Genomic DNA, 23,998 nt, shown 5'->3' on the forward strand with positions numbered 1-23,998 from the left:
GGCGATCACCCCGCAAAAGATGACTGAATCATAGGATCCTAAGATGGTTTGGGTCAGAAAGGATCTTTGAAGTCTTTAGCTGGAGAAGAAAAGGTCACCTCCCTTATGAGGAGAGATGCGGGAGCTGGGTCTGTTCAGTCTAGAGAAGACTGCGAGATCTCATTAACACATTTAAATATCTCAAAGGTGGGTGCCAAGAGGACAGTGCTGGACTCTTTTCGGTGATGCCCAGCGACTGGATGAGGAGCAATGGCCACAAACTAAAACACAAAGAAGTTTCACCTCAACATGAGGAAGAACTTCTTTACGCTGAGGGTGGCAAAGCACTGGAGCAGGGAGGTCACAGTTTTCCCTCTCTGGAGACATTCCAAACCCACTTGGACACATTCCTGCATCGTCTGCTCCAGGTTCCTGCTGGAGAGCTGGACAAGGTGATCTCCAGAGGATCCTTCCATCCCAAACAATTCAGTGATTCTGTGATAGCCCAACCCCTCTGCAATAACCAGGGACACCTTCAACCAGACCAGGTTGCTCAGAGCCCCATCCAAGCTGACCCTGAATATTTCCAGGGATGGGACATCCACCACCGCTTTGTACCAGTGCCTCACCACCCTCATTGTAAAACATTTCTTCCATAAATCTAATTTAAATCAACCCTCTTTTGGTTTTAAACCATTTCCCCTTGTCCTATTGCAACAGGGCCTGTTAAAAAAATTTGTCCTCATCTTTCTTACAAGTCCCCTTTAGGGACTGGAAGGTCACCAGAATATCTCCCCAGAACCTTCTCTTCTCCAGACTGAATAAGAAGATTGTGATATGGGGTTGGCTTTAGTCAATATAGGGTGATATTACATTGGGTTTCTTTTCAGGAATACCACCAGCCTGATTATTACTATTTTTCCCTCCCAAATGCCTGCTAATGTTCATATTTGCCTCAATCCATCCACACCAAGCATTTTCAACCCAGCACCAAGCCAGAAACAATTTTCTGGAAAAAAAAAGATCAGTTTAGCAAGGGAAAACACCAGAATATAAGGATTCCATGGCCACACCATCATTTTACTGCAGGCAGCTTTCCTGGAAAGGTCTGGCCATGCTTCAGTGTGTGGCTGAAGGCATCTTCATACCTCATGTGAGGATTACAGACCTCAGTGTGGTGCTATGACTATGGGGAACTCAGGCTTTTTTTTTTTGTTAAATATTTTTCCTGGTCAAGTTCCCCTGCCTTTGGCTTCTGGCAGTTGCAGCTACACTGCTGGACTGTCTTGATACAGCTTCCCATAGACATATTGCCCTGTGTGAACAGTTCTTTGCTAGGAGTGATAAGCAGCATTACCACAGTGATAGAAAAGGCAACACACTCAAGAGGGCAATTAAATAATAGGCATTTAAATAACAATATAATAATAATAGCAATAATGATAATATTTTTTAATAACAATAAAAGGACAGAGGTTGCCCAGAGATGTTTTGGATGTCCCATCTTTGGTGTTGTTCAAGCCCAGGTTGGATGGGGCTTGGAGCAACCTGGTCCTTGTGGAAGGTGTCTTTTAGCAAGGGAGTTGGAAGTGGATGATCTTTAAAGTCTCTTCCAACCCAAACCATTCTATGATTCTGTGAATTTGAGATAACTCCCACTTCTCTTTGGAACAGTTTGCAAGTGATGGGTAGTAGAGGCAGGCCTCAGCTATGCCTCTGCAGGGACTTTTTAGGGATTTTGGATAGCAGAAATGCTATTGAAAAAACATTAATCTATGAAGAAGGAAATCCTCCAGCTAGATGCCAAAGACAATAAAATAACAATGAGTTTTAATGTCACACCAACGAGGGAAACAGTTATTTGTAATTTACTGTTTATTTTCATATACAAAAAGATAAACTTGAAATAGTTCTTTCTAGTTTTTTTTTCCTCCTATCTGTTGGGGTGTCGCTGCTTCACACAGGGCAAATACTACATTCATACTGGTTTATTCGGACACCCAGTGCAAAGCTGAAGCAGCAAAACTCCAACTTGGCAGATCTAATTTCAAACTTGAGACTCATTTCTAAAATACCACAGTAAAAAGGAACAAAGATCCACTGCAAATTCATGAACTATGATACAATGTTCTTTCCAAAATGTCTTCATTTCATAACTGCAATACAATGGATGTCTGCATTAGGCCATTTTATACATACATTTTATATATGTATACTTCTCCAGAATATATATATATATAAAATGTACATATATAAAAAATCAGCACACTTCAATCCAAAAGGGGTTACAGCAACGAGCTTAACTCTCTATACTTTTTTCTTTAACAGGATACTTTAGTATAACTTTTGTTAACTCAGTAGTACAAGCTATCTCTGTTCTACATTTTTATAGCTACAAGAGTGAAATATAACCTACAACATTTACATTTCACATATCTTGGTATACAAACAGTACTTAGTGAATTTGAGCCAAGGACCAAAAGACTCTTTAAAAATTATTTCACCATCTGATAGAGCTTCCTGTAATTTACACTCAGTTTATTCTGCAATCTTCTAAATCATTTAATCTCATAGTTTGAGTTTAAATCCATTCCAACTGGAAATCCTGGAGAAACAGGTTACTGCAAACTCTTATGTATACTCTATATATACAAGTTAAGTAACACAGCGTAATAAGACTTAGCTATTTATCCTAAAACTGATATACACATATTTCACTACGCTAGACAAGTCTTAGGATTTTTATTTTATTTCTTTAAATAAAGCACAAATTTAGAAGTAGCTGGTAAAACTTACAATAGGATGGTTTTAAAATGACAAATGGTTAGGGTGAGATTTCTTCCTGCTGGTGCCAAAACATTTTCTTGTGAGTTTTTGTACTATGCTGTGTTGTTTAACTGTATGCATCTAATGTTACATGCAGAAAGCTCTTTCCACAAGAATTGACATCAAACTGTACTTAAGTCAACTTTACAGTACAAAAGTTGTCAAACTTAAGGACGAATGTGAAAATATTAACAGGTGAAAGATCAGGCTTTCAACTCTATCATGAGGATCATGCAGAATTCATAAGCAGATAGTTTGAACAGATTGACAATGGCATTGTGCAGGCTTATGGCATAGAATTGAGGCCAAAAATGTTACTTAGTTTGCAGTAACCACCTCCTTCAATCCTCATCCACTACGAGATTGAGTTTTGCATCATAGTTATTCCATTGGAAGGCCAGCAGCATTGCAAAATACCTCCTCCTGGGAGATTTTAGTACTTTAATTTACCAAAGATAATAATCATCAACCACCAATAGCCATAGAAACATTAGGCAGTCAAGAGAAAATGGGGAAAGGGAAATATTTTGTTCTCTTCCTTTAGTAACAGTAAATTAATTACTATCCATTCATTACCAGTAATTAAATAAATTACTACTAATAGTAAATTCATTAGTATTTGGACAGGAAAGCTACTCTGCTGTCCAAGTAAAACACAGACTAATGTTGTATCAACTACATGGATACATTTTTTTAAAAAATCAGACATTTGGGAGGGGAACACATAAAATAAAATGGAAATTTTAATAAATGGTCCAACTTTTACTTTTTCCCTCAAAATATAGCCTGAATATTCTCTTCAGCAGATACCATTAAGAAGTTGCTATAATTGAAGGTCTGATTTTATGAGTTTGTTCTTGGGAGTAGGTATTTGGAAAAGGAAAGGGCCAGACAGGTTCTAGGTCTTGCCAACATATTTTTTGTTATCCACAAAGTTGCTAAGTCCGCTTTCAAAAGCTATGAGATGCTCCAATCTCCTGCTCCTCCTCTGTAATGGCTGGATTTTTGCTTTCGATTGTTTTATGATGTTTATTTTGGTGTTTTAACAGAGGTGGCAATGCAGAGATGCAAGTGTCTACTGAATTAGGATTTTAATTGACTAGGATGGTTACTGGTTAAACTTCAGTTCCTCAAAACACTGGAAAATTGAATGAAATATGGCCTTCCTTGTCACAAAAACAGAAGGTATTAAAAATTTTCCTAGAACGTGTTTGAGTTTTGCAATACCAACTTTATTGGAATGTTATAAACCGAGTTTTTGTTTTTTTAAACAACTGGAAAGATTAAGAGGCTTCTGCTTCAAAATGGGCCAAAAATGCAGAATTGGCATTTTATTCACATCATCTGCCCCATTAAAATACTGAAATAAAAGGCTAATGAAGGAAGCACTTTTCAGAAAACACTTTTTCTTTCTAGATATCCAGCACAATGCCATTATAGAGCTTCAGAAAAGCCCTTTTGGTTTCAATGTTGGAATACAAAATAAGTTTTGTTTTTTTCCTTCAGTCCTTGGGGATCACTTTCCATTTACATATATATATCATATATATACATGTATATATGTATATGATACACATATATAAATACCCATATTGAGCAAGGTTCCTGTTTGTGTATGTTACAATATTGTAGTATCAAGGAGAATCCAGATAGCAACACTGTTTAACATGAGGTTTGAGGTAAGTGGTTCTTGAAATACCTGGATCACCAACTGCATCCAGAAATGACATCTGGGCAATGAAAAGTGTTCTTTTCAGACAGAAATAAAATAAAAACTAGTAAAAGAGAAAGAAAGCTTACAGCAGTTGCTTTTACATGGAAAAATAAAGGCACAACAGAATAGCATTACATTTCAGAACAGCTGGATGGACATAACACAAGTATGATCTCTTTCTGTGGAAGTGTCCTGACAAAAAGCATTGCTGCTTATTCCATAGGCTGCTACTTCAGTCAGGGAACTGAGCATCACCCTAAAACGAGTCATGAAAAAGAAAGTCCCATGTAAATAAGGGACCAGGTGTGCTTAGAAAGTGTTCCAGGAGCACACACACACACTCGTGGTCACACAGGATTGGATTGGATGGAAACTCTCTCCCTGGTTTCCACAGGGCCAGGACTTCACCAGAACACACCTGAGGGACTCGGTAATTGCAGGAGCCTGCTTGAATTAGTGAGCACTAATTGCCAAAGGCACACTGTCAAACCAGCTCCAAGGCAGTGCCTTGTGCTGTTTGGTGTAAAGCTTTTTGCAGTACCTCTCACCCACTGACACTGTGCAGTTGAGGGGACTAAAGGGACTAGAGTGAATTTTAAGTCCAATGGAAAATTAGGTTAATCTGCCAATCCCCCGCCCCCATTTTTATTTTTTTTTTAATACTTTTAGAATACCTTGGACTGGTTACACAGATTCAGGAAGCTCTTTCTCCTAGTAAGACTTTGGACATGACAGTGCATCTTTTTTTAGTGCCTCTGACACAGACAATTAAATCTGATTTTGGGAACACAGAGCTCTTATCTGTGTATTCTGGTGAAGCCTGATTAGTTGTGTCACTTCAGAGAGAAGGAATTTCTAGGAACTGGTTTTATCAGGACTCCACTGGCAACAGCTCCTTACAGATCATATTGTCAGTGCAGCAGACACAGCTGCTCTGAAGGAATAGGGCAGCGAGCGAGATCAGCCTGGCTATTTGGCCTCAATAAATTAACAAACTGACTTCACAACTCACTGCAGCACCACAGCATATGCCAAAGGACACACTGCCCACACATGGATACTCGCATGAACACGTGAAAAAACTCCTCCCAGGTTAACTGGAGATGGCCATAGAAAAGCAATAAGCATTTTTAGCAGAAGGGATGTGACATGCAAGATAACCTAAACATATACTCAGTGCCATCCTCAAAACATGTCCAAGTACATCCAAACTTGCTCCTCAAACTGTTTTCAGGCTACACTTGTTCTATCCTCTAGACTTTGATGTAGTGCACACTTAATTTAAACATTATATATATTTCTTTATTTATTTGCTGTGCATACACAGACCTTTCTCCCCTTTCCCTGCAGAAACATATTAGACATTACAAAAATAATTTGTGGTATAAAAGAATTCTCACACAATGTAGAATTTTTGTTTGTATATGTAACTAAAATATATATATATTTTTCCAAAAGTAAAAAAGTCAAAATGTCCTTATTTTCCTCTATTATATAGTCTATTTTATTTACAATGTTACCAAACAATATCCTGTATGTAAAAGTGACAAAAGTTTGCGGGACACTTCCTGCTTAGCAACTTCCCAAGCGGAGTGTGGCTGGAAGAGGACTGCAACAACAGCACTGTCACACCTTACCACCCAGCACCTTCCTCTGCAGTACGAGTTCCCTCCATGCTAAGTGAAACCAGAGCTTTTCCCTGGAAACAGAGCAAGCTCTGACAGTCTGCCTAGAAGGTCGTACAAGAGGAATAAAATTGTTTCAGTGCTGTAATGTTAAGGGGGGTTCAGGATTCCTGATGGCCAGGCCTGACCCAGCCAGCCTGGAAATATCTGCTTCCACTGAAACCACTGACTTCAGGTGGGAACAGCAAGGAGTCAGGAGACCCAAAGAAAATGCAGGGGAGTTACTGGGGGGCACTCACAGACCTTCTCTTCTAAACAAAGACCTCAGCACTTCCATAGGTGTAACTATCTAGCACTGGATATTCTGCAAAAGAATTTCAGCTGAAGAACAAGGCAGAATAAAAGTGGGTTTCTTTTGTCTTAAATAAAGATTTCTTAATTATCAGGACCAGCTAAAATCCTTAATCATAATGAATACGTACTACCTAACTGATGGTTAGGCTGGTTTATAGCCATCTCTTATAATATGCACTTATATTTCAATATAAGCCATATACAATTTCCAGCCTTGATGTACTAATGCAATTTCATCAGCAAATCGCAGCTCTACCATCTCAAAAAAACACCCCAGTTTTAGTTCCTGTGGCATTTCCAATTTAAAAATGTGAACTCAGATTTTCTGCACCTAGGAAACCAGGTTGCCCAGCCAGTGCAATAAGTTCATGAAAGGGAGTTCCACTAGAGAGATGGGGAATCCTGGCTCCTAAAGTCAAGGAGAATTTTTACTCAGAATATTCAGTGTTAATATTCACCTGAGAACTTCCATATGAGAGAGGGAGCTGACCAATAAAATTCTGCAGACAAATTTTTGAAGAGCTATTTCCTCTAAGTCTGAATGGGAAGTGAAATTTAGTGCTTGGGAAGTAACATAAGAGATGTTGTCACTGTCTTATTCAAGGGAGTGTAAAGGTGAAAAGAGCTACAGTTGCTTTGTGACAGCTACACCTATGGATGTGCCCAAATCCTGACTTGGAAAAAGCCTCTGCAGTACCAAACAGAACCAAAATCATGTTGTCAATGAGAGTTCAAATGGATTAGAAGTGAGGAAGCTACTTGCTTGACAGCTCAACTGGTGAAAGACCAACATGTTAATCAGAGCTTGTCTTTGTTAGTAAAATAAATAAATAGCAGTTTAAAAACCAGCTTTATCCAAATTGGTACAAATTAAAAGTTCAGGATTTCCTTCTATGCCGCAATAGCAAGACACATATACCTACATACATATCAAACTTGTTACCCAGCACACACCCAATTTGGAAATTCATTTTCAAATCAGTTTCTGAATCCTGCTGACAAGATGATCTATAAGGAACCATTACACCAGGAAGATGCAACACTTTACAATCAACATTCGGTCAAGGTTTGTACGGTCGTGCAGTTCCCCGCAGTAAGATAAGCTACATGTGAGAATTTGTGTTTATGCTTTCTCCAAAGAGAAGATTTCAGACACCATTTAATAGGCTATTAAAATAATATGGCACTTTCAATAAATACTTTAAAGCTTCTTAAAGAAATCAGGATAAAAAAGCAACTGCTGTAATGAACCTGTTTTAGCTGTAATACATAATGCTGAAGGAAAAAATCCAGAAGAGCAAACAGATATTAACAGTTAAAAGACAGTACAGCTTTTTTCTTTCTGCAGCAATAGGAGCTGGCTCCCATTCCCAGGGAAAAGAGAGCGAGCCCACCTCAAAACAAGTATTCACTCAGTCTTAACTGCTCTACGCTCCACCCCAACCCTTACATCACTTCACTTCTAAAACATAGTCACATTTTCATATAAATCTCAGTGCAGAAATGTATTCAACATGAAAAATACTGATCCTGCAAACATTTACAACCACACTTAACATTAAGTGAGTGCCTAATGTCATGACACCAGAAGAGCTACCTACACCCTCAATGCTAAGCATAGGTATGTTGCAGCATCAGGCCCAAAGGTGCCAATGGCCACCGGGGACATTGGCTGGGTCAAAATGGTTTCATTCTGTCTGGTTTTGTCAAGGTTTTCTCAACAGAAGCACATCAAGAAACAGAAACTTTCAAACCTACACACGGAAACACAGTTACATGTGTGTACATACTAATATGCAATATACATTCAGTAACTTGAAAGAATAGGTTAAGACTTTATTCAGATAGACAAATTAAGGCAATTCTCTTAATGTCTCTTCAAGATAAAGGACCATGTCCTCATTTGTGACCTCTAGGTTTTAAAGCTATACTTTTCAAGAAATATATTTCAATTTTTTTAATATTTTCTCCAATTAGCAGTTTTGTTTGCGTAATAAATTATATCTGTGCAAGGGTGCACACTGATAATTTGGCAGTGGAGAGAAGTCCAATTCATTTATATATAATACAGACTTTTTACATTTCCATTACAGGGTGATTAGATTAGGACTGCATTTTGGTTTAACACAAAGAAAAATTTAGAAGATCTGGCCATCCAATGGACATAACTTTGTCAGTCTAGCAAGACACAGAATATTCATGTTATATTTAAAGCAAAAAAAAAAAAAAAAAAAAAAAAGTGTTTAAAAAAAAAAAAAAAAAAAAAAAGATGTACTGTCCTTTCACTAAAACAGTCAAAAAATAATAAAAAAAAAAGAACCAGAATGGAAACAGCCTTCACAAATAAGAGTGAATAATGCCCAGGTACCTTATATAGGCAGTTATTCTACAACTGTATACAGTTATTTACAATGGTGCTTTATTAAACAAAACAACAAAAAAAATGGTAGCACTTCCTAAAAGATTTTGGAACTTTTTTTCTTTTTTTAATTTTTTTAAAACTCCCTTGTCATAAAAGCCAACTTACATTAAAATATACTTACTACAAGACAACACAACTAACAAAATATATAATAAAACTCATACAAGTAGAAAATTCTGAGGTATTTCTGGTTTGAGGTGGTCTGTGGTCATGAAGTTTTTAATTTTTTTTTCAGTTTAAACCTCGGAAGCCACGTAACGTGTGTGTATGTGTGTATGTTTTGTGTTTGGTTGGTTTTTTTTTTAAGTTTTTTCTTTTTTTAAACATTGCATGTTTTGCAAATTAAAAAAATATTTCAATGTTGAATCAGCAGCATTAGGAACATTCACTGACTAGAGCGAGTTTATGGCATAATAAGAGTAACGGTATTTTCGAATATGCACCACTTTAAGACAAAAGAGTTTCATCACAGAGTAAGGAGAAAGCAGAATCAAAGAAACCAGTGGGAGAGGTGCTGTGGGAATCACTGCTGCTTCTGAGCTATCTCAGCTCCCTGCAGCCAGGCAGCTCTCAGGCTTCTCAGAGGCTACAGGAGCCAGCTGCCACCATTCACTCCCCCAGTCCCAAATTAATAAAGAAAAACAAATTATATACCCAGTTTTAACCCTTTTCCTCTTTCCACCATCTACACCATTAGCTTGGGCTGAGAGATAATCAACCCAAAGCCAAATTTTCTCAATTGACTCACACTTAAAACGTGATGCAAAAATTTTCTCATCTTCCAGTATTTTACCAAAGTGCTTCTGAAATCACATTTCCCCACCTGTCCTCAGGACAGTGCTTAAAAGCCTCCTTCCTACTACTACCTGGAATTGAAAAATAAAAATTATAATCCTGCTTTGTTCTTTTACCACCCAAACCCAGACTCTGGAGGAAGAAACAAGTGCCTGTCTTCCAACCACTTCTTTAACTCTGCTTTCTCCATACGCTGCAGCCGTAAATACTCTGCCCAGAAATGTCCTTCCCCTCCTCTAATGGTTACCTGAGAAGTAGCTCCATAGCAAATGATGTTTCCCCAAATGCTGCCAAGTCCAACGTCACTCTCCCCACCCCTATTCTATGCTCCCCCCTTCAATTATACCATCAAGAATTAACATTCTCTGCCCAGTTACTTTTTTTTTCCCATGTTACAATGACACCCGTTAGATCCGTAAAAGACACATCTGCTGTTTTTTTCTGAAGCTCACTTCCAAAAAAAAAAAAAATTAAGAAAAAATAAAAAAGAAACTGAACCCAAAACCAAAATGGGGGAAAATGCATTTGAGGAAGGTGTATTTTTTTACATAACAGTCTTAAGTTTCCTCCACAGTTTGCAGCATTGCGTTTTCGAAGGTGGTAGGTGGTTTTCCTTTACGTCACATAAGCTTTATGTCACAGATGCTCCGCTCAGAAGACAGACTGATAAAGAGAAACCCAGAAAACTGAGTAAAATAAAAACAACTGAAGTGAGTTTGTTGAGGTTCTGAGGTACCTGCACCTTTTCTGCATTCATTAGTCGGCACCTGAATGCTTGCTGAAATGTCCATTTTTTTAATACAGTAGAGCAATGTGCTGGTAAAATTGATCCAATCCAAAAAAATAATAATAATAATAATAACAATAATAATAAAAAGTCAAGATAAAATAGCAGCTGCATTCATGGGTTTGTTGAATTTTTGTGATTTTTTTTTTTGTACTTTTTTTCTTTTTAAACTCTTTTCCTTGTTGTTTTTTTTTTTTTTGTTTGTTTGTTTGTTTGTTTGTTTGAAATCCGCTGAGTCTGGAAAGACAAAAGTGAACCAGGACCCGGGACTCAGATACTAGACTCTTTGGGTGGCAAGTCCACGTTGGTGACGGACGTCACGATGGAGACGAGGCAGTCCGAGGTAGTGCCGTTGACGGATTTGCGGATCTGCGCGATGCGCTCCTCGACGCAGCCCGCCGAGAGCCGCGCCTCCGCGTCGTGGTCCCAGCACTCTTCGATGGTCACGCACAGCTGCGCCAGGCCCTGCGGACAGCAACGGGGAGAAAGCGCCTTCAGCAACCTCACCTGCTCTGGGGCAACGCCAGAATGATCGGTGCTTTTTGTGTTTCCTTCATATGGAATCGTTGTAGACTATTGTTGTATAGTTATATGGTTCCTAGCTAGCTCCGGGACTTTTCCTGCCCTGATAGGCAGAAAGACAAAACATTTTCCAAAGGCTCCTATCCTGTCTTGCATTTTCCTGGGAACTGAGGGCAAGCTACCCTTGATGCCTCAAGTTTTAAGTTTTTCTGTTCTGCTTGGGTGGTGAAGACAGAACAGTTCCTATTCCAGCTAAGGACTCAAGGACAATTTCTTCAAACTTCAGGCCTTAAGCATAAACAACGTGAAAAGAGGAGGGAGAGCAAGCCAGCAAGGAGGATGAAACTTCACTATTAATTGGACAGTTGACTCCTGCATGCAAATGGACTAAAACCTATAAAAATGTGAGATCTTGTGAACAAGCTCTCTTTTGCTTCCATCTTGGAGCCATCCAGGCAGGGCCACGACTGTGGCACTGGTACTGTCAGGGTGTGGCCTTTGAAGGCGTCTCAATAAATATCCATTTTATTCCTCTTAACTCTGTCTGGCCTCTGTTCCAGCTCCTCTAGGCACCACCCTCCCAAGACACTTTCTCATAAACGAAGTACAGATGTTACCAATGGGGGGCTCCAGAAGAGGTTGAACCAAGAGGGAGAATTACCTCATCAACTCTGTTTCTAATTTGGGATTCTTGTCAATTATGCTAATCTGCTAAATTTATAAAGACATATTTGCCCTATGTGAGGTGGGCGTTTTTCCATTTCTGCCCCTGGAGGCCTCCAATTAAAGATCAGTTTTATATTACCTCCTATACTAATATTGTCTCAAAAGTGTGTTATTTTATTTCTACGTCTTTAAGGCATCATGGGCACCACCTTATTAGAGCGTGGAGAGGTCCATTCAACACAGCCAATGCTCTGAAAAATCCTACAAGTATTTCTTCCACAGTATGCCAATTACCATGGGAGAAGCTTCAAAAATTATGTGTTTTCATGTGTTTTGTTAAGCATGTGCTTTCTAAGGCTTGGTTGCATTCAGCCCCAAAAGTGCATTTTTAAATATCAAAATAAATCCCAAGATTCAGCTGTTGAAGCTTTAAAAGACAACAAGTATTAGGATTCCCATGATGAAACTGTGAGAGCTGGCAGCACTGTATCAGTTACTATGAAACCATTTGCTTTGTTTGCAATCACTTCTCTGATATCCCCAAAAAACTTGAATTCAACAGCGCTTGAAGAAAACAGCTCTTATTTGAACCCTCATTTGAAGTAGAAAACTCATCTTTTTTTACAATCCACAGCTCTCCCTAACTTCTGGGAAATGAGTTAGTACACCTGAGCCTAGCCAAATCTGCAGCAGTTTAGGCAAAATAGAGGCATTTGACTTCTTACTGAAACCCAGTGAGGTGTCATCGTCTCTCATCTTCCTGATCTAAGAAACATCAGTTCTTTTATTAAAAACATGAGCCTGAAATGAACTACCTCTGGGAAACCCACACTGCATTTTGCTTCATTGTCTGCTTGCTTTCACATCTAATTAGTTTTTCCTCTACAAACTGCTCCAAGTCTTGCATGGTATCTAGTTTGTGAGGAGTGTGTCTCCAATGGTATGGATAATTTTCTTTTTCTTAATGAAAGGACTTTCTTTTCCATTCTTTCACAATATTAAAGGAGTCCTACTAAAGCACCACACGCTCCACATTCAGCACTAGCTGATTATTCAGCTTGTTTAGTCTCTAAAAACAAGAGATAAAAAGAAACTGGAGCACAAAGGTGTTGAGCAACCCCTCATTCCCCAGAGCTGACTCTGTCTAACACTGGGAATGCATAACCACATTCCTCATTCCCACCACACAGGAAAATATTTTCCACTGTTAACCAGGAGGGACGTACGGGATGTTTTAGCCAGTGATCCTTGAACACGGGGCGCATCTTCTTGTGAACCACCACTTCTTGCAGGTCCTCAAGGGATGGGTGCTGACCTATTTCTTCTTCAAAAGGCAGCATGTATTCATCCACAGGACCTACAGTGAGCACAGAGAATTAGGTTAGGGTAGAAATGGCCTCTGCAGAGCCACGGTGTCCCCATGCATGAGTGAGCTGCAGCTCCAGAGCAACCTCAACCCACTGCAACAAAGCTTGATGTTCACATGTCACTGCAGACAAATGTGATTTACATTCCTCCTGCACAATGGTCTTTGCTGTCCCTGCTGCTTGTCTGGCCATGCATTTTCCACCTCGTTGAGTTACAAATCCGAACTCTCAGCCGGGCCTCCAGATCCCTCCGTTTCCTTGAGGAAGTTTGCCAGGTAATCTGTGATTTATTTTAATATAAAGAGCAAATCAACCCATCCTCCCCACATTTTAACCCAACAATTCAACACACAATAACCTAGAGAAAGATTTCAGCATGAGCATAATTTCATTTTAGCACTGGTTAGCAAGGTCAAACATATACAACACTTATAATTTCTTGCTTTGTGATCTGGTTTGTTCATAGGTTTGAGTCAGCCCTGACACACTGGAGCCAGACACACTTGTCCCAAGTACCAGCTCCTAAGTGTAAAATGATTTCTAAATGCTTAGTTATACCAGCTATGGTTGTGAACTGCCCAGGGCCATGGGAATGAGACAACTGTTATGACTATCAGTGCAGATGCTGGATGGTAGCAGTAACTTCTGCTTATTGAAACATCATTTGGCTTTTGGCAATGTGTAGATGCTCTCTCAGAAAGAACAGCCCAGCTTAACTAATGGGCTTCTCAGGGTGCTTCATGGTATCACTTATGGTTTCTCAGTGGCAAAAAATGACCTCTTTCCTGAGCAGAGATACTTCAAGATGGTCTTTCCAGACTAAAATAAAAGAGCTGAGCACTTCTTCTGGTCATGAACTGTGACACCAACAGCACAATGTTTAGGTACTCTAAAGAATGAAATCACTAAAGTTGCTTATCATTATTTTTGTTTTCTCAGCAGCAGTCACTAAACCAAACAGAAACACTTTCTCCAATGTATGGCACTCGGTCTCTTATGACTTTCCTTTTCCTCTAAGAGGAACCCAGGCTGTGAAGAGCTGCACTGGTGGTCTGCAAGCTAAATGTGCTATTTACACAACATCACTTCTGAGCTGGAAGTGCAGATGAGGCTCAGGGTAACTCCCAAAGGAAGCCTTCCCTCTGACTCAACAGTGCTGTGTGTGGCACCTGGAGTGTCTCAGCTGCTGAATTGGCAGGAGACCACAAACATGACAGGAAAAATGAAAGTGGATACTTGAGGCATCTCAACAGAGAAGGGCAATTCCTACATGAGTGATCTGTGTACCACTGTTTTACCCTACTATGCTCCTAGCTCCCTGCTCCTCTAGCATTTTATCTGTTTAGAATGTGCATTTCTGAAGATGAGATCTTCTGTTACCACATACTTATGGGAGGCATTTTAATTGTAATCATGCTCCTCAGTCCTACTGTAATGCTAACAAAAACATTTCAATTCTAGGTGAGGTGCTGTTGTTTTATGAACTTGATATTCATTCAGAGCACCCATATCTATCCAAGAAGAAAAAAGATGGATGAAGCAGCCTTGGAGCTACTACAATGATGTGACTACTTCCCTATCCTGCAAGGGACATGGCAAGGGTCACTAAAGGACAGATGTGCTGATTGGAGTGAAAAGATGCCCCACTTTGCAGCATCGTTTTAGGATGAAAAAAAAAAAGAGAAAGGAGACACCATGAAGTTCATACTTGTAGATCCTTCAGGAGAAAGTGAGATCCTCCAAAGCTGTAAATGAAACAACAAACCTAGCCCACTGCTGAGAGAGGGATGATCAGTGTTTTAGATGGGTAATGTGATCGTTGGCTCTCACAATTAAGGGAAGAATGCTATGTGTCTGTTAAGGGCAGTTTTATTGATATATAATTATCCTATTGTGATTTGTTGTCCTCTGCTCTCCCCATAGTCCCCTCTCCCCCCTGCATGATTGCCAAGGGACAGCCATGGTAGTTGGGACATGTGGAGGGAGGGTGTGTACCTGTGCCCCTTGCATGGGGCATTTGGGGAAAGGGCAGGCTTGTTACTAGGGGGACACAGCATGGCAGCACCTCACCTCCAGTCAAGTTGCAAGAAAGTGATCTCCAAAGGATGGAAGTTGACTGACAAGACTTTGGGAGGGGCCAGGGTTGCCTGATGCAACCCCCAGGGGTATAAAAGGTGGAGAACCCATTTTATAGATGAGTTGTGGCTGCTGGGTCCCCAACTCCCAGCATGTTGTCCTTTTTCCTTATTCAGTCCTTTGTTGTATTTTGTTAAGGTCTTTAATAAACCTTTGAAATTTTAAAAATCAGTAAAAATTAAAGATCTATAACTGATGACTTATGAGAGCAGGGAAATTGCTGACCCAGGAAGATCCTTGAGCCCCATATTCCTATATCACTATTTCACTTTCCATTCAGGCTACCCCACTGCCCTGCATAAGTGAGGTGACAGCCAAGCTGGCTCTGTGGCTCTTCTCAGGAGCCCAAGGCACAGGCAGGAATGTAGAGTGCACTGAGAGCAGCACAGAGCAGGCTCAGGAGTAAAGGACACCCATCCTACAGGGATCACCTTCTCCCTCTGAATTCTCAGCAATCTGCCAGGTAACCAACATTGTAAAAAGTACTTTGAGGCTTGAGAACTTACAAAGGTTATTATATACAGAGAGTAACACCTTATGTCAAAAAACAAATGAAAAACAGGCTAGCTGCTTTTAATAAAAATATGCCATTGGTCATTATTTTTTTTTTTTAAACAGACACATCCATTCTCTGGACCACTAAACCACATTGAAACAGAACCCTCCCCAGGGAAGAGAGGATCTTTTTTCTTACCATCAACTGCTCTACATCTGGAGACTAGCTCCCACAGCACCAGTCCCATTGCATACATGTCTATTCTCAGGAAGGCGTCTCGTTGGAAGTTGATTGCTCCCTCCAATACTTCGGGAGCCATGTACCTCCTTGTTCCCACCTACAGAGAAAAAAACACAGCTCAAGTCACATTGCATTTGGGCCCCTCAGCCTCTGCTGGCTGCAGGTGAGTGACAGCTGGTTCCATTAGCCTGGAGGTTATTGCTGTTAAAGGTGCACCTCGCTCAGAAAACAAGCAAAGGGAAGCTGCTTCTTCTGACACCCATTCTCATTAAGATCACTCGAGTCCAGACAAGCTACATGAAGGAGGAAGCCAAAGTGCAAGGCTACATGTGTGATACTCATTCAGTTCACACTGCAGGTCTGCATCTCGCTGAATGATGCTCCAGGAGCACACCCTTCATGAGATAATGCTGTTTTTGAAGGCACACAGAACACTCTGAGGCCAAGTCTGACTTGGTTATCCTAATTGTTGAAAGTTCAATCCTCTTTCACTCAAAAAAACCCCAAAAAACCTCCAACGAAATACTCTACATCCAAACCCAAACAAACAACACCCCGATAAGCAGAGACACAATCAAAAAAAACAGAGCAGAACAAAGATTATATCTCCTGAAATGGAAGGAAAAGGTGTTGGTTTGACAGCCCTAGATAAAACAAGTCTCCTGCATCCACAGAAGTAGTAAAACATGAACCCTGGCTTTCCATGGTTTGGAAAAGACCTCCTCTTTTTTTGAGGGAATTCAGTCCTCATTATAGTGTCTCCATTGTTATGTTTAGTATATTCATAATGTAGGAGAATAGACGAGACAGCAAGGGAAAAAGCATCTTTCTTGGTAATTGAAACACTTTAATAACTTCCTTTAGGGAAATTCTCATCTCTTCTTGCTGTTAGCTGAGGCAGTGGGGACAGAGTGAAGCCAGGATATGGAAAGATGTGCAAAATACTGGAAAAATAAAAAAAAGGTGACAAAAATGAGGAAAGCTGCATAAGGCTAACCCAGGAGGGTGTTCATTCCTTCTGAGATAAAGGTAAAAAAGGAAGATTACATTGGAGATGGGAATTCAGAAAGCACTGGAGGCACAAGGAGGGGATGATGGACTTGCTGTTCTGGCACGAGAGCAGAATGAGGGGCTGCTTGCTGCAACACAAAGGCAGAAAATTAAGAACCCATAAAATTGTATAATATTGTTTACATAGTGCACAGCCAGCTGTGCCAAAGGTCACCGAAGCAGCCGGCCTGGATGAATTCTTAAAATTAAATCAATAATTTTAGGATTATTAATATTTGCATTGTGGTATCAGTATTAATATTTAGGAACTTTAATATTTGTGTTATGGCCTAGAGAAGTGGTATGTGCAGTGGACTCCAAAACTAAACACTTCTGAGATTCAGCTGGACTGTCTTGCCTAGCTATGGCTAAGAAAGGGTGGACCAGATGATCCTTGAGGTCCCTCCCAACATGGTAGTCTGTGATTCTATGATTCTGTGAATATTTATTACTGAAACAATAAAGAGACAATGAGCCCTGTGTCTGAAGGAGGAAGCCACCAGACCCCAGGGCTGGAGGGACCTCAACTGCACAGAAATCAGAAGGCTTTGAGCACCCTCCCCATTCACTCAGATTAAAAAAGCTCCCAGAATTTATGATTGAGCACAAGTTTTTATGGAAAAAAATACGTATCTCAAAGAGAATTAAATGCATCTACACAAACTAGATGCCACTCCAGAGGACCTATAGCAAGGCCAACTTTTTTAAAAGTGAGAAGGTAATGATTACCTGTCCATGCGTGTCCCCTGGAGGTTTCCCAGGTTCAAACCGTACAGCCAGTCCAAAATCAGCTAACACAGCTGTCAAGTCGTTCTTCAGCAAAACATTTTTACTCTTGAAGTCCCTATGGACAAGCCAAGAAGTAAGGGAAGAGTTTATCATGGCAGGTGTCTAAATCACACTGCAGCACACACATTGTCTATAGGCTTAGCAGCTCCCAGTAAATTAGCTCCTTTCTTCCTTTTTTTCCCTAGATTCCCAGCATGGCTAGTGCTGCAAACTTGGCTGCTCCTCACTGCCCTTGTCCCTAAAACACAGCAGACCTGAGCTGACCAGCACAGAGTCAGCCAAGATCTACAGTGAATTAATCTCAAAATGAAATCTGATCTGAAGGGGCTCTTTTAATTAGAGCAAGCTGTATATAAGGCACCATTTCTTGCTCCAAGCACAACCTCTGGAACCCCCATCTTCTGGGCCCTTCTCATTCCCAAGAGCAAAACCAAGGCAGGTTAAGGGAATACATTACTCTTTATCCTGGTAAGGATGTTTGCTCCTATCTACAAAATTAGATCTTTCTGGAAATCAGCAGATGCTGGTGAGACCCTCTCCACTCTGACTACATGCTTCAACAGACTTTTGCCATAGTCATCTATCAGCCTTCTGTTGTAATTGCTGGATTGATCTTCCCCGGAGAATTCAGAGGGTTGGAAAGCAAGCAGGGAAGGGGGTGAGGCCCCACTCAGACACGCTGTCAGGGTCAGAGCAGGCAGCTGACAGGCAGGTGTAAGAATTTTCAGTAGAGATTGCGGGTCTGTGCTTGAAGGGGACATTTGTGTCAGTCCTTTGCTGCAGCAAGATCATTTCAGGGCAGCTCAGGTAAATCTGCAGGGGCTGGGAAGGGTGGGGGTTGGAGGAAGATCACACTGAGATGCCTAACCAGTCGAGCCCTGTTCCCTGGGCTTCCTGCATTTTCATCTGAAAAGGAATGTTTGGCAATCTAATTAAATTACAGACCTTAGACAGCAGATGGCAATTGTCCTGTATGCTCAGCATTATAACTTCCCTATCATCAATTCACTTCGTGACCCTGCTGATTGCAGGACATTGCAGGCCTGCACAAAATAATTAATGAGGGCAGATACGATTGTTCTGCACTAGAGAGACCTGTCAAAATTCTTTGTGAAGAGAGAAGCTGCTGGACCATGGAGAAGGGGCTGCTCCCTGCAGCCTCAGATGCCAGAGCATCAGCTCAAAGCCCTGCAAGCAAAAATCATCCTGTGCCACCCAGCCCTGATTCTGAGCTTAAAATATCAGAAGAGAGGATTTATCCTTTCTAAGCTAAACACAGCATGATGGGCATTTCTGGCTTGAGGATTAAGATGGGGGAAGTGGGTGTGAAGTTGGAGGGCACTGTGCAGCCAGTGAACCCCAGCAGAAACCAGCCTCCATCACTCCTAGGACAGCTTTGCAGAGCCTCCCGAACATTGGTACCCCTCCACTTCACAGAAAAACTGCATTTCCCCCTATGTGTTATCCTAAAGACTGACTGCTTCCATGCTACAGCAGTTTCCCCACAGGCTTAGGAAACAGCCATCATCTAATGACATGGATAAACGCCTTTGCTCGCTCAGCTTTAGGGGATTATGCCCTCAGGATGGTACAGATTGTGCACGAGATTTTTGCAAAGCAGTGGCACACAGAAATTATCAGACAATCTGCCTGAACTATGTGGTTCCAAGGTGAAACAAGATATAAAGCAGCATTACTGCAGGGGCATGTGCTGCTGCTGCTGACCTACAGTGCCCTTTGGGCATGCAACAGTTAACTCCTACATCTTGATACACGATTTCCCTTTGCAATTCCATTTCCCCCCCCATTTCCATACATTTCTCCATTTTTCCACATTTTCCTTCCTTCCTTTCGTAAATCACCTTAAACTGGCAAGTCTGAGCTGCAATGCAAATGTATACAGGCCAGGGAGAAGGACTTAATCCAAGCTGTGCCAAGGAGAATTCCCATAACATCATATGCATTAGACCATCCTAAAATGGTCAGTAACAAAGAAAAGTGGCACGAAAAGAAGAAAATATTTTTTTCCATATAGCACTTCAAACTAGGGAACACAGAACAAGCAGACTGTGAGTAATGGGTGAGTTAATTCGATTGAGACACTGGAGATTTTATTTGCAGCTTCCACGTGGGGGCACTTTTGCACCAACAAGTGATTCCATAACCTTAATCCTCCTTGCAGTACCGGGGGCCAGAGAGGAGTTGGCTGAACCCCTGCTCAGCAATGGCTAGGGAATTCCACCTGGCAACCCCAACATCTCCATCCATGTGCACTGTGGGAAGCCATTCAAAAACACCCCCCCACACCCCCCTCCCCAGATTTAAAATGCATTTAGTGTTTTCTTTCAAAAATAAAATTAAAAGAAGTGGGGTAATCCGAGGGAAATCCCTTGTGTCCTGGAACTCCTCCTCCACTAGATATGTGCTAAATTCACACAAATGCTGCATTCTCCAGCTTTTATCACTTGCTAAATGGACAGGGACACTAATGAGCACGATCTGTTGCTTTAAAGCCTTTCTATAGCCTTCCTCTGTTCCCCACCCTCAGGAATTTTCATCTATAAACCACTGCCTTTATTCTACAGGGACAAATGTCAGGGACACAGGGGTCAGCTCCAGGAGCAACACAAAGGCAGCTGCAGGTTCTTTCAAAAGCCACCAGCTCTCCAGAACTTTGGGGTTTGGGGAGGTGGAATGTTTTGGAGGCAGGGATACCCTTGCAAAAACAGGGATTATCTTGCCATACATGAAGCCAGGCTGCTAGCACTGGTACAGATTGCTGCAGCTGGATGTGGGGTTTAAGTCCCTCCTAGATGAAATGTGGTGTGTAGTGGGGGAGTATGGCCATGGATTACAGCCTGTAAATCCCTTCTGGAAATCTCCCCCATCCTGCCCTGCCACAAGCAAACCACTCAGACTTTGGAGAAGGGCTAAAGCATGAGGATGGTTTAACCCAATGGTTTCTTGCTGTCTCCTCTGCACTGCACCCGAGTGGGTTGAAGCGTGTGCCAGGAGATCTCAGGTACCTGCTGGGGGGTCTCTCATAAGCACCCTGGCAGGATTTGGGCTATAAAACTACAGGGAAAAGTAACTAGCAGCCATTTCCTGCGTTTTCACAGTTTCTCCACTTTTTACCTAATGATCAAAGGCTCTGTGGGAAAACACTCAGTGGAGTTACCAGTCTAAATCAGGAAAAAGTAGAGCCCAACTCCTGGTACAGCCATTGAAACACACAGATCATAATGTGATAATATTATCAAGCCAAGTCTTTTCAAAGAGTGGTTCTGCAGCAGCCAGAATTCCCTTCCCACCACAAAGGAAGAGCTGATGGAATAGGGAAGCCCCTGCTCTTTGTACATTCCCTATCAGCCACTACCAACCGTGCTACTCCACAGGCAAGATACTTGCCCCTCACCATTTTATATGTGGTTAAAAAAAGTCTTGTCTTAGCACAGGATTTGCTGGGTTAAAAGGCCTTTGCTTCCCAAAAGCACAACTTCCTCCTCCATTCAACGGCATCATTTCAAAGACAACAAAGTGTCAACAAAAGAGGCATTACCTGTGTGCTATGGCAGGTTTGTGTCCTTCACCTTTGCACCAGGGGACATCTTCATGAAGGTAGGACAAGCCCCGGGCCATTGTTTCTGCAACATGGCAGAGCTCATTCCAGCTGATAATGTTGCCCTTCAGGTAATCTGTCAGAGAACCCTGCAAAAGAGGACATTGTCAGTTCTTAATACTAGACCCCTCTATGTGATAGATGTGCCAAGTCATCCGTTTAGAGAATGGTTTAGAGAATGCTTGAAAAATCTGAAAATCTGAGCTTTCATTTTATTGGGGAAGGTGGGGAGAGGCAGGGGAGGAATCACTAATGAAAGTAAAAGAAAGAAATAAAAATCAGAAGTGTCCATGAGTTTTCAGCCCTTGGCAGCACAGACCTCCTGATGTCTCCGTATTTGCCAGGGAAGGGGAGGGAGGTGAGAAAGGGTAAAAATCATGTTTAACCAGAGCAATTAATCTACCCTCAGCAAGGGGAAAGCCTTCCATGCAAGATGAAGCATTGTATCAGCTGGTTGTGGCAATGATTGACTCAAGTAGACCTTGGGTTTAACAGGGGGATAACGCTGCTGGCTCAACCCCAGATTTGCACGTTTGTTTTAAGTGTTAGTCACACTTTGTAACTAAAGCAATCTATGAAGTGGGAGATGTGCCCCAAGCCTCAAAAGCAAACATGGAGCCCATCTGTATGGGTCTGTGAGATCTGTTCCCATGATGCTCATCTATGCACATCAAGGGGTGGTGACCACCACAGATGTGAGCTGTGGCCTTTTGTGCCTGTCTCCCTTCCTAAATCCCACTTTTATTAATCCTTTGTTTGTATAGGAAAACCATGAAAGCTAAAGGAAGGCCCTTTGAAGCAGGGGAACAGGAGCACTTTGCTACTACAGAGTCGTGGCCCACCAGGAACAGACTGGATAGATTACAGGGGTTATAATCCTCCTGTATCACAACCAGCTCCTTCTCTGCCTTCCCAAAATATACATGCAATGATACATTACCTTGTCATGGAAAGCTGTGATCAGCCAGAGCTCTGTCTCCAGGTTTGTCCCCCTTTTCTCTGCTGCGATAAATTGCAAAAGGTTTTCATGCTTCATGCCAGGAGTGTTGAAAATCTCCCTCTCACTCTGCCAAGATTGCTTATCCTGAAGCAGGGAGAAATGCACCATCAAAGATCACGCTTCCCTTTAAAGCAAACAGCTCCTTCAGTTCAGTCAGAGCTGCTCACATTACTCTAAAAATCATGCTCCAGTGTTAGGATGTGATGCATCCCTTCAAAAGGAGGCTGTTTTCCCTAAAGAAAGATAAGTTGCTGTCCTCAGTCTCCCCTCTCCAAAATTATCCTCAGCTGTTCCTAAAGGACGTGTGTGGGGAGTGGAGAGGAAGCCAAACTCAACCTTACCGAGAAATAAGATTTTTCAAGATTTCCTGAGGATACTTGCAAAGAAGAAAGCCTGTGCATACAGCACCCAGGATCAGCCTTGTAGTGTAATTGTTGCAATTGCAAAATCTAATCTAGGCTCTATTGAATATTTACTACAGCTGGCTTGGAGAGAAGATGTGCAGATCTCCTTTAGCAATGCTATGACAACAAATACAAGGTGAAAAAGTAATGAAGCAGCAGAGGAGCACAGAGATGTTTTACTCATTTTTCTTTCACTTGACTTTTGATTGCTTTACTCTTTTCATCTGCAATTCCTAGAGAATCAAGGCAGGAGCGTTCAGAGGTTTCCTAGAGCAGAAGACAGGAGCTGACAGAAACGCTGCAGTGCAATTTGCTTTCACAGCTCTGCCTTTGGAGGCTGTAAACTGCTCACTAGGTTTGGATCCAGATTTACAACCCACCCAGGCAGGACACACAGAGCCAGGGCCCTTTGTGTGCACTCTGGGCACCGCAGCTGCACCCTGCCTTGCTGGATTTAAACAACACAGAAATTTGCAAGGAAGTTAACATACCCTGTAGGTTTCAGAATGTGCTTGGTTTTTCCCTTCTTGCAACAAGTACTAGTACAGGAAGCATTTGGTAATGAGATAACACAGGGAGAAGTGTAGGAAGGAAGGGTCCTTGAACCTTTTCCCCCAGCAGAAGAGCCTAAATGCATTTTTATTTTTGTTATGGTCTCAAAAACCATAATCTCCATAGGCACTTAGAGCGTCTCAGCCCTGGTGAGGCAGCCCCTGACGAGTAAGAACCCAATGCAGTGCCCCTCTCACCTGGATAGGGAAGATTTTCACTGCTACGTAGTCGTTCATCAGCTGAGCCTTCCACACGCAGCCAAAGCGTCCCCTCGCCTTGATCTCCAAGAGCTGCAGGGGCTTTAGGCCAACCAGGGGAGAAGGGGGTGGTGGGCCAGGATCCTGCACCAGGGAAAAAAAGCACTGTCACCAGCTGAAGCTGGACTGTAAAATAAAGGGAGGGGAGGAATTGACAGACTGCACGTGAGGAAAGAAGCGTGAAGAAGTGACATTTTATTTAATACAAATTATTTAGGTGTACTGTTTAGAGCAAGAACAGCATGAAATTCCCTGTCTTGCTTGCTCTGTAGGGTATTGGTATAGAACACATATAACAATCTACACCTCTAAGTGTCACTAAGTGACACTACTGCCTGCCATGCTCTGGGCAAAACCTGAATTCTCCTGTGTTTTCAAAGCAAAAGTTATTTTGGGCT

At 41.6% G+C, this 23,998-nt stretch overlaps 1 protein-coding gene across 1 annotated transcript in view; it reads right to left on the reverse strand.

The window, feature by feature from the left end:
- Window positions 1–1,836: 1,836 nt before the first annotated feature.
- The window catches only part of ACVR2B (activin A receptor type 2B), a 105,717-nt gene continuing 83,555 nt past the window's right edge, over window positions 1,837–23,998 (reverse strand). Inside the window, exons 5-11 of the mRNA XM_014873722.2 lie at window positions 23,541–23,684; window positions 22,328–22,471; window positions 21,328–21,476; window positions 17,709–17,823; window positions 15,888–16,026; window positions 12,917–13,047; window positions 1,837–10,967 (exon numbers count right to left, since the gene is read on the reverse strand). Coding sequence (XP_014729208.1) covers window positions 10,773–10,967; window positions 12,917–13,047; window positions 15,888–16,026; window positions 17,709–17,823; window positions 21,328–21,476; window positions 22,328–22,471; window positions 23,541–23,684 — 1,017 coding nt within the window. The 3' untranslated portion in view covers window positions 1,837–10,772. The remainder of the gene's footprint in view (window positions 10,968–12,916; window positions 13,048–15,887; window positions 16,027–17,708; window positions 17,824–21,327; window positions 21,477–22,327; window positions 22,472–23,540; window positions 23,685–23,998) is intronic.

Source organism: Sturnus vulgaris, chromosome 1 (genome assembly GCF_052056855.1).
Source record: "Sturnus vulgaris isolate bStuVul1 chromosome 1, bStuVul1.hap1, whole genome shotgun sequence".
Taxonomy (NCBI): Eukaryota; Metazoa; Chordata; class Aves; order Passeriformes; family Sturnidae; genus Sturnus; species Sturnus vulgaris.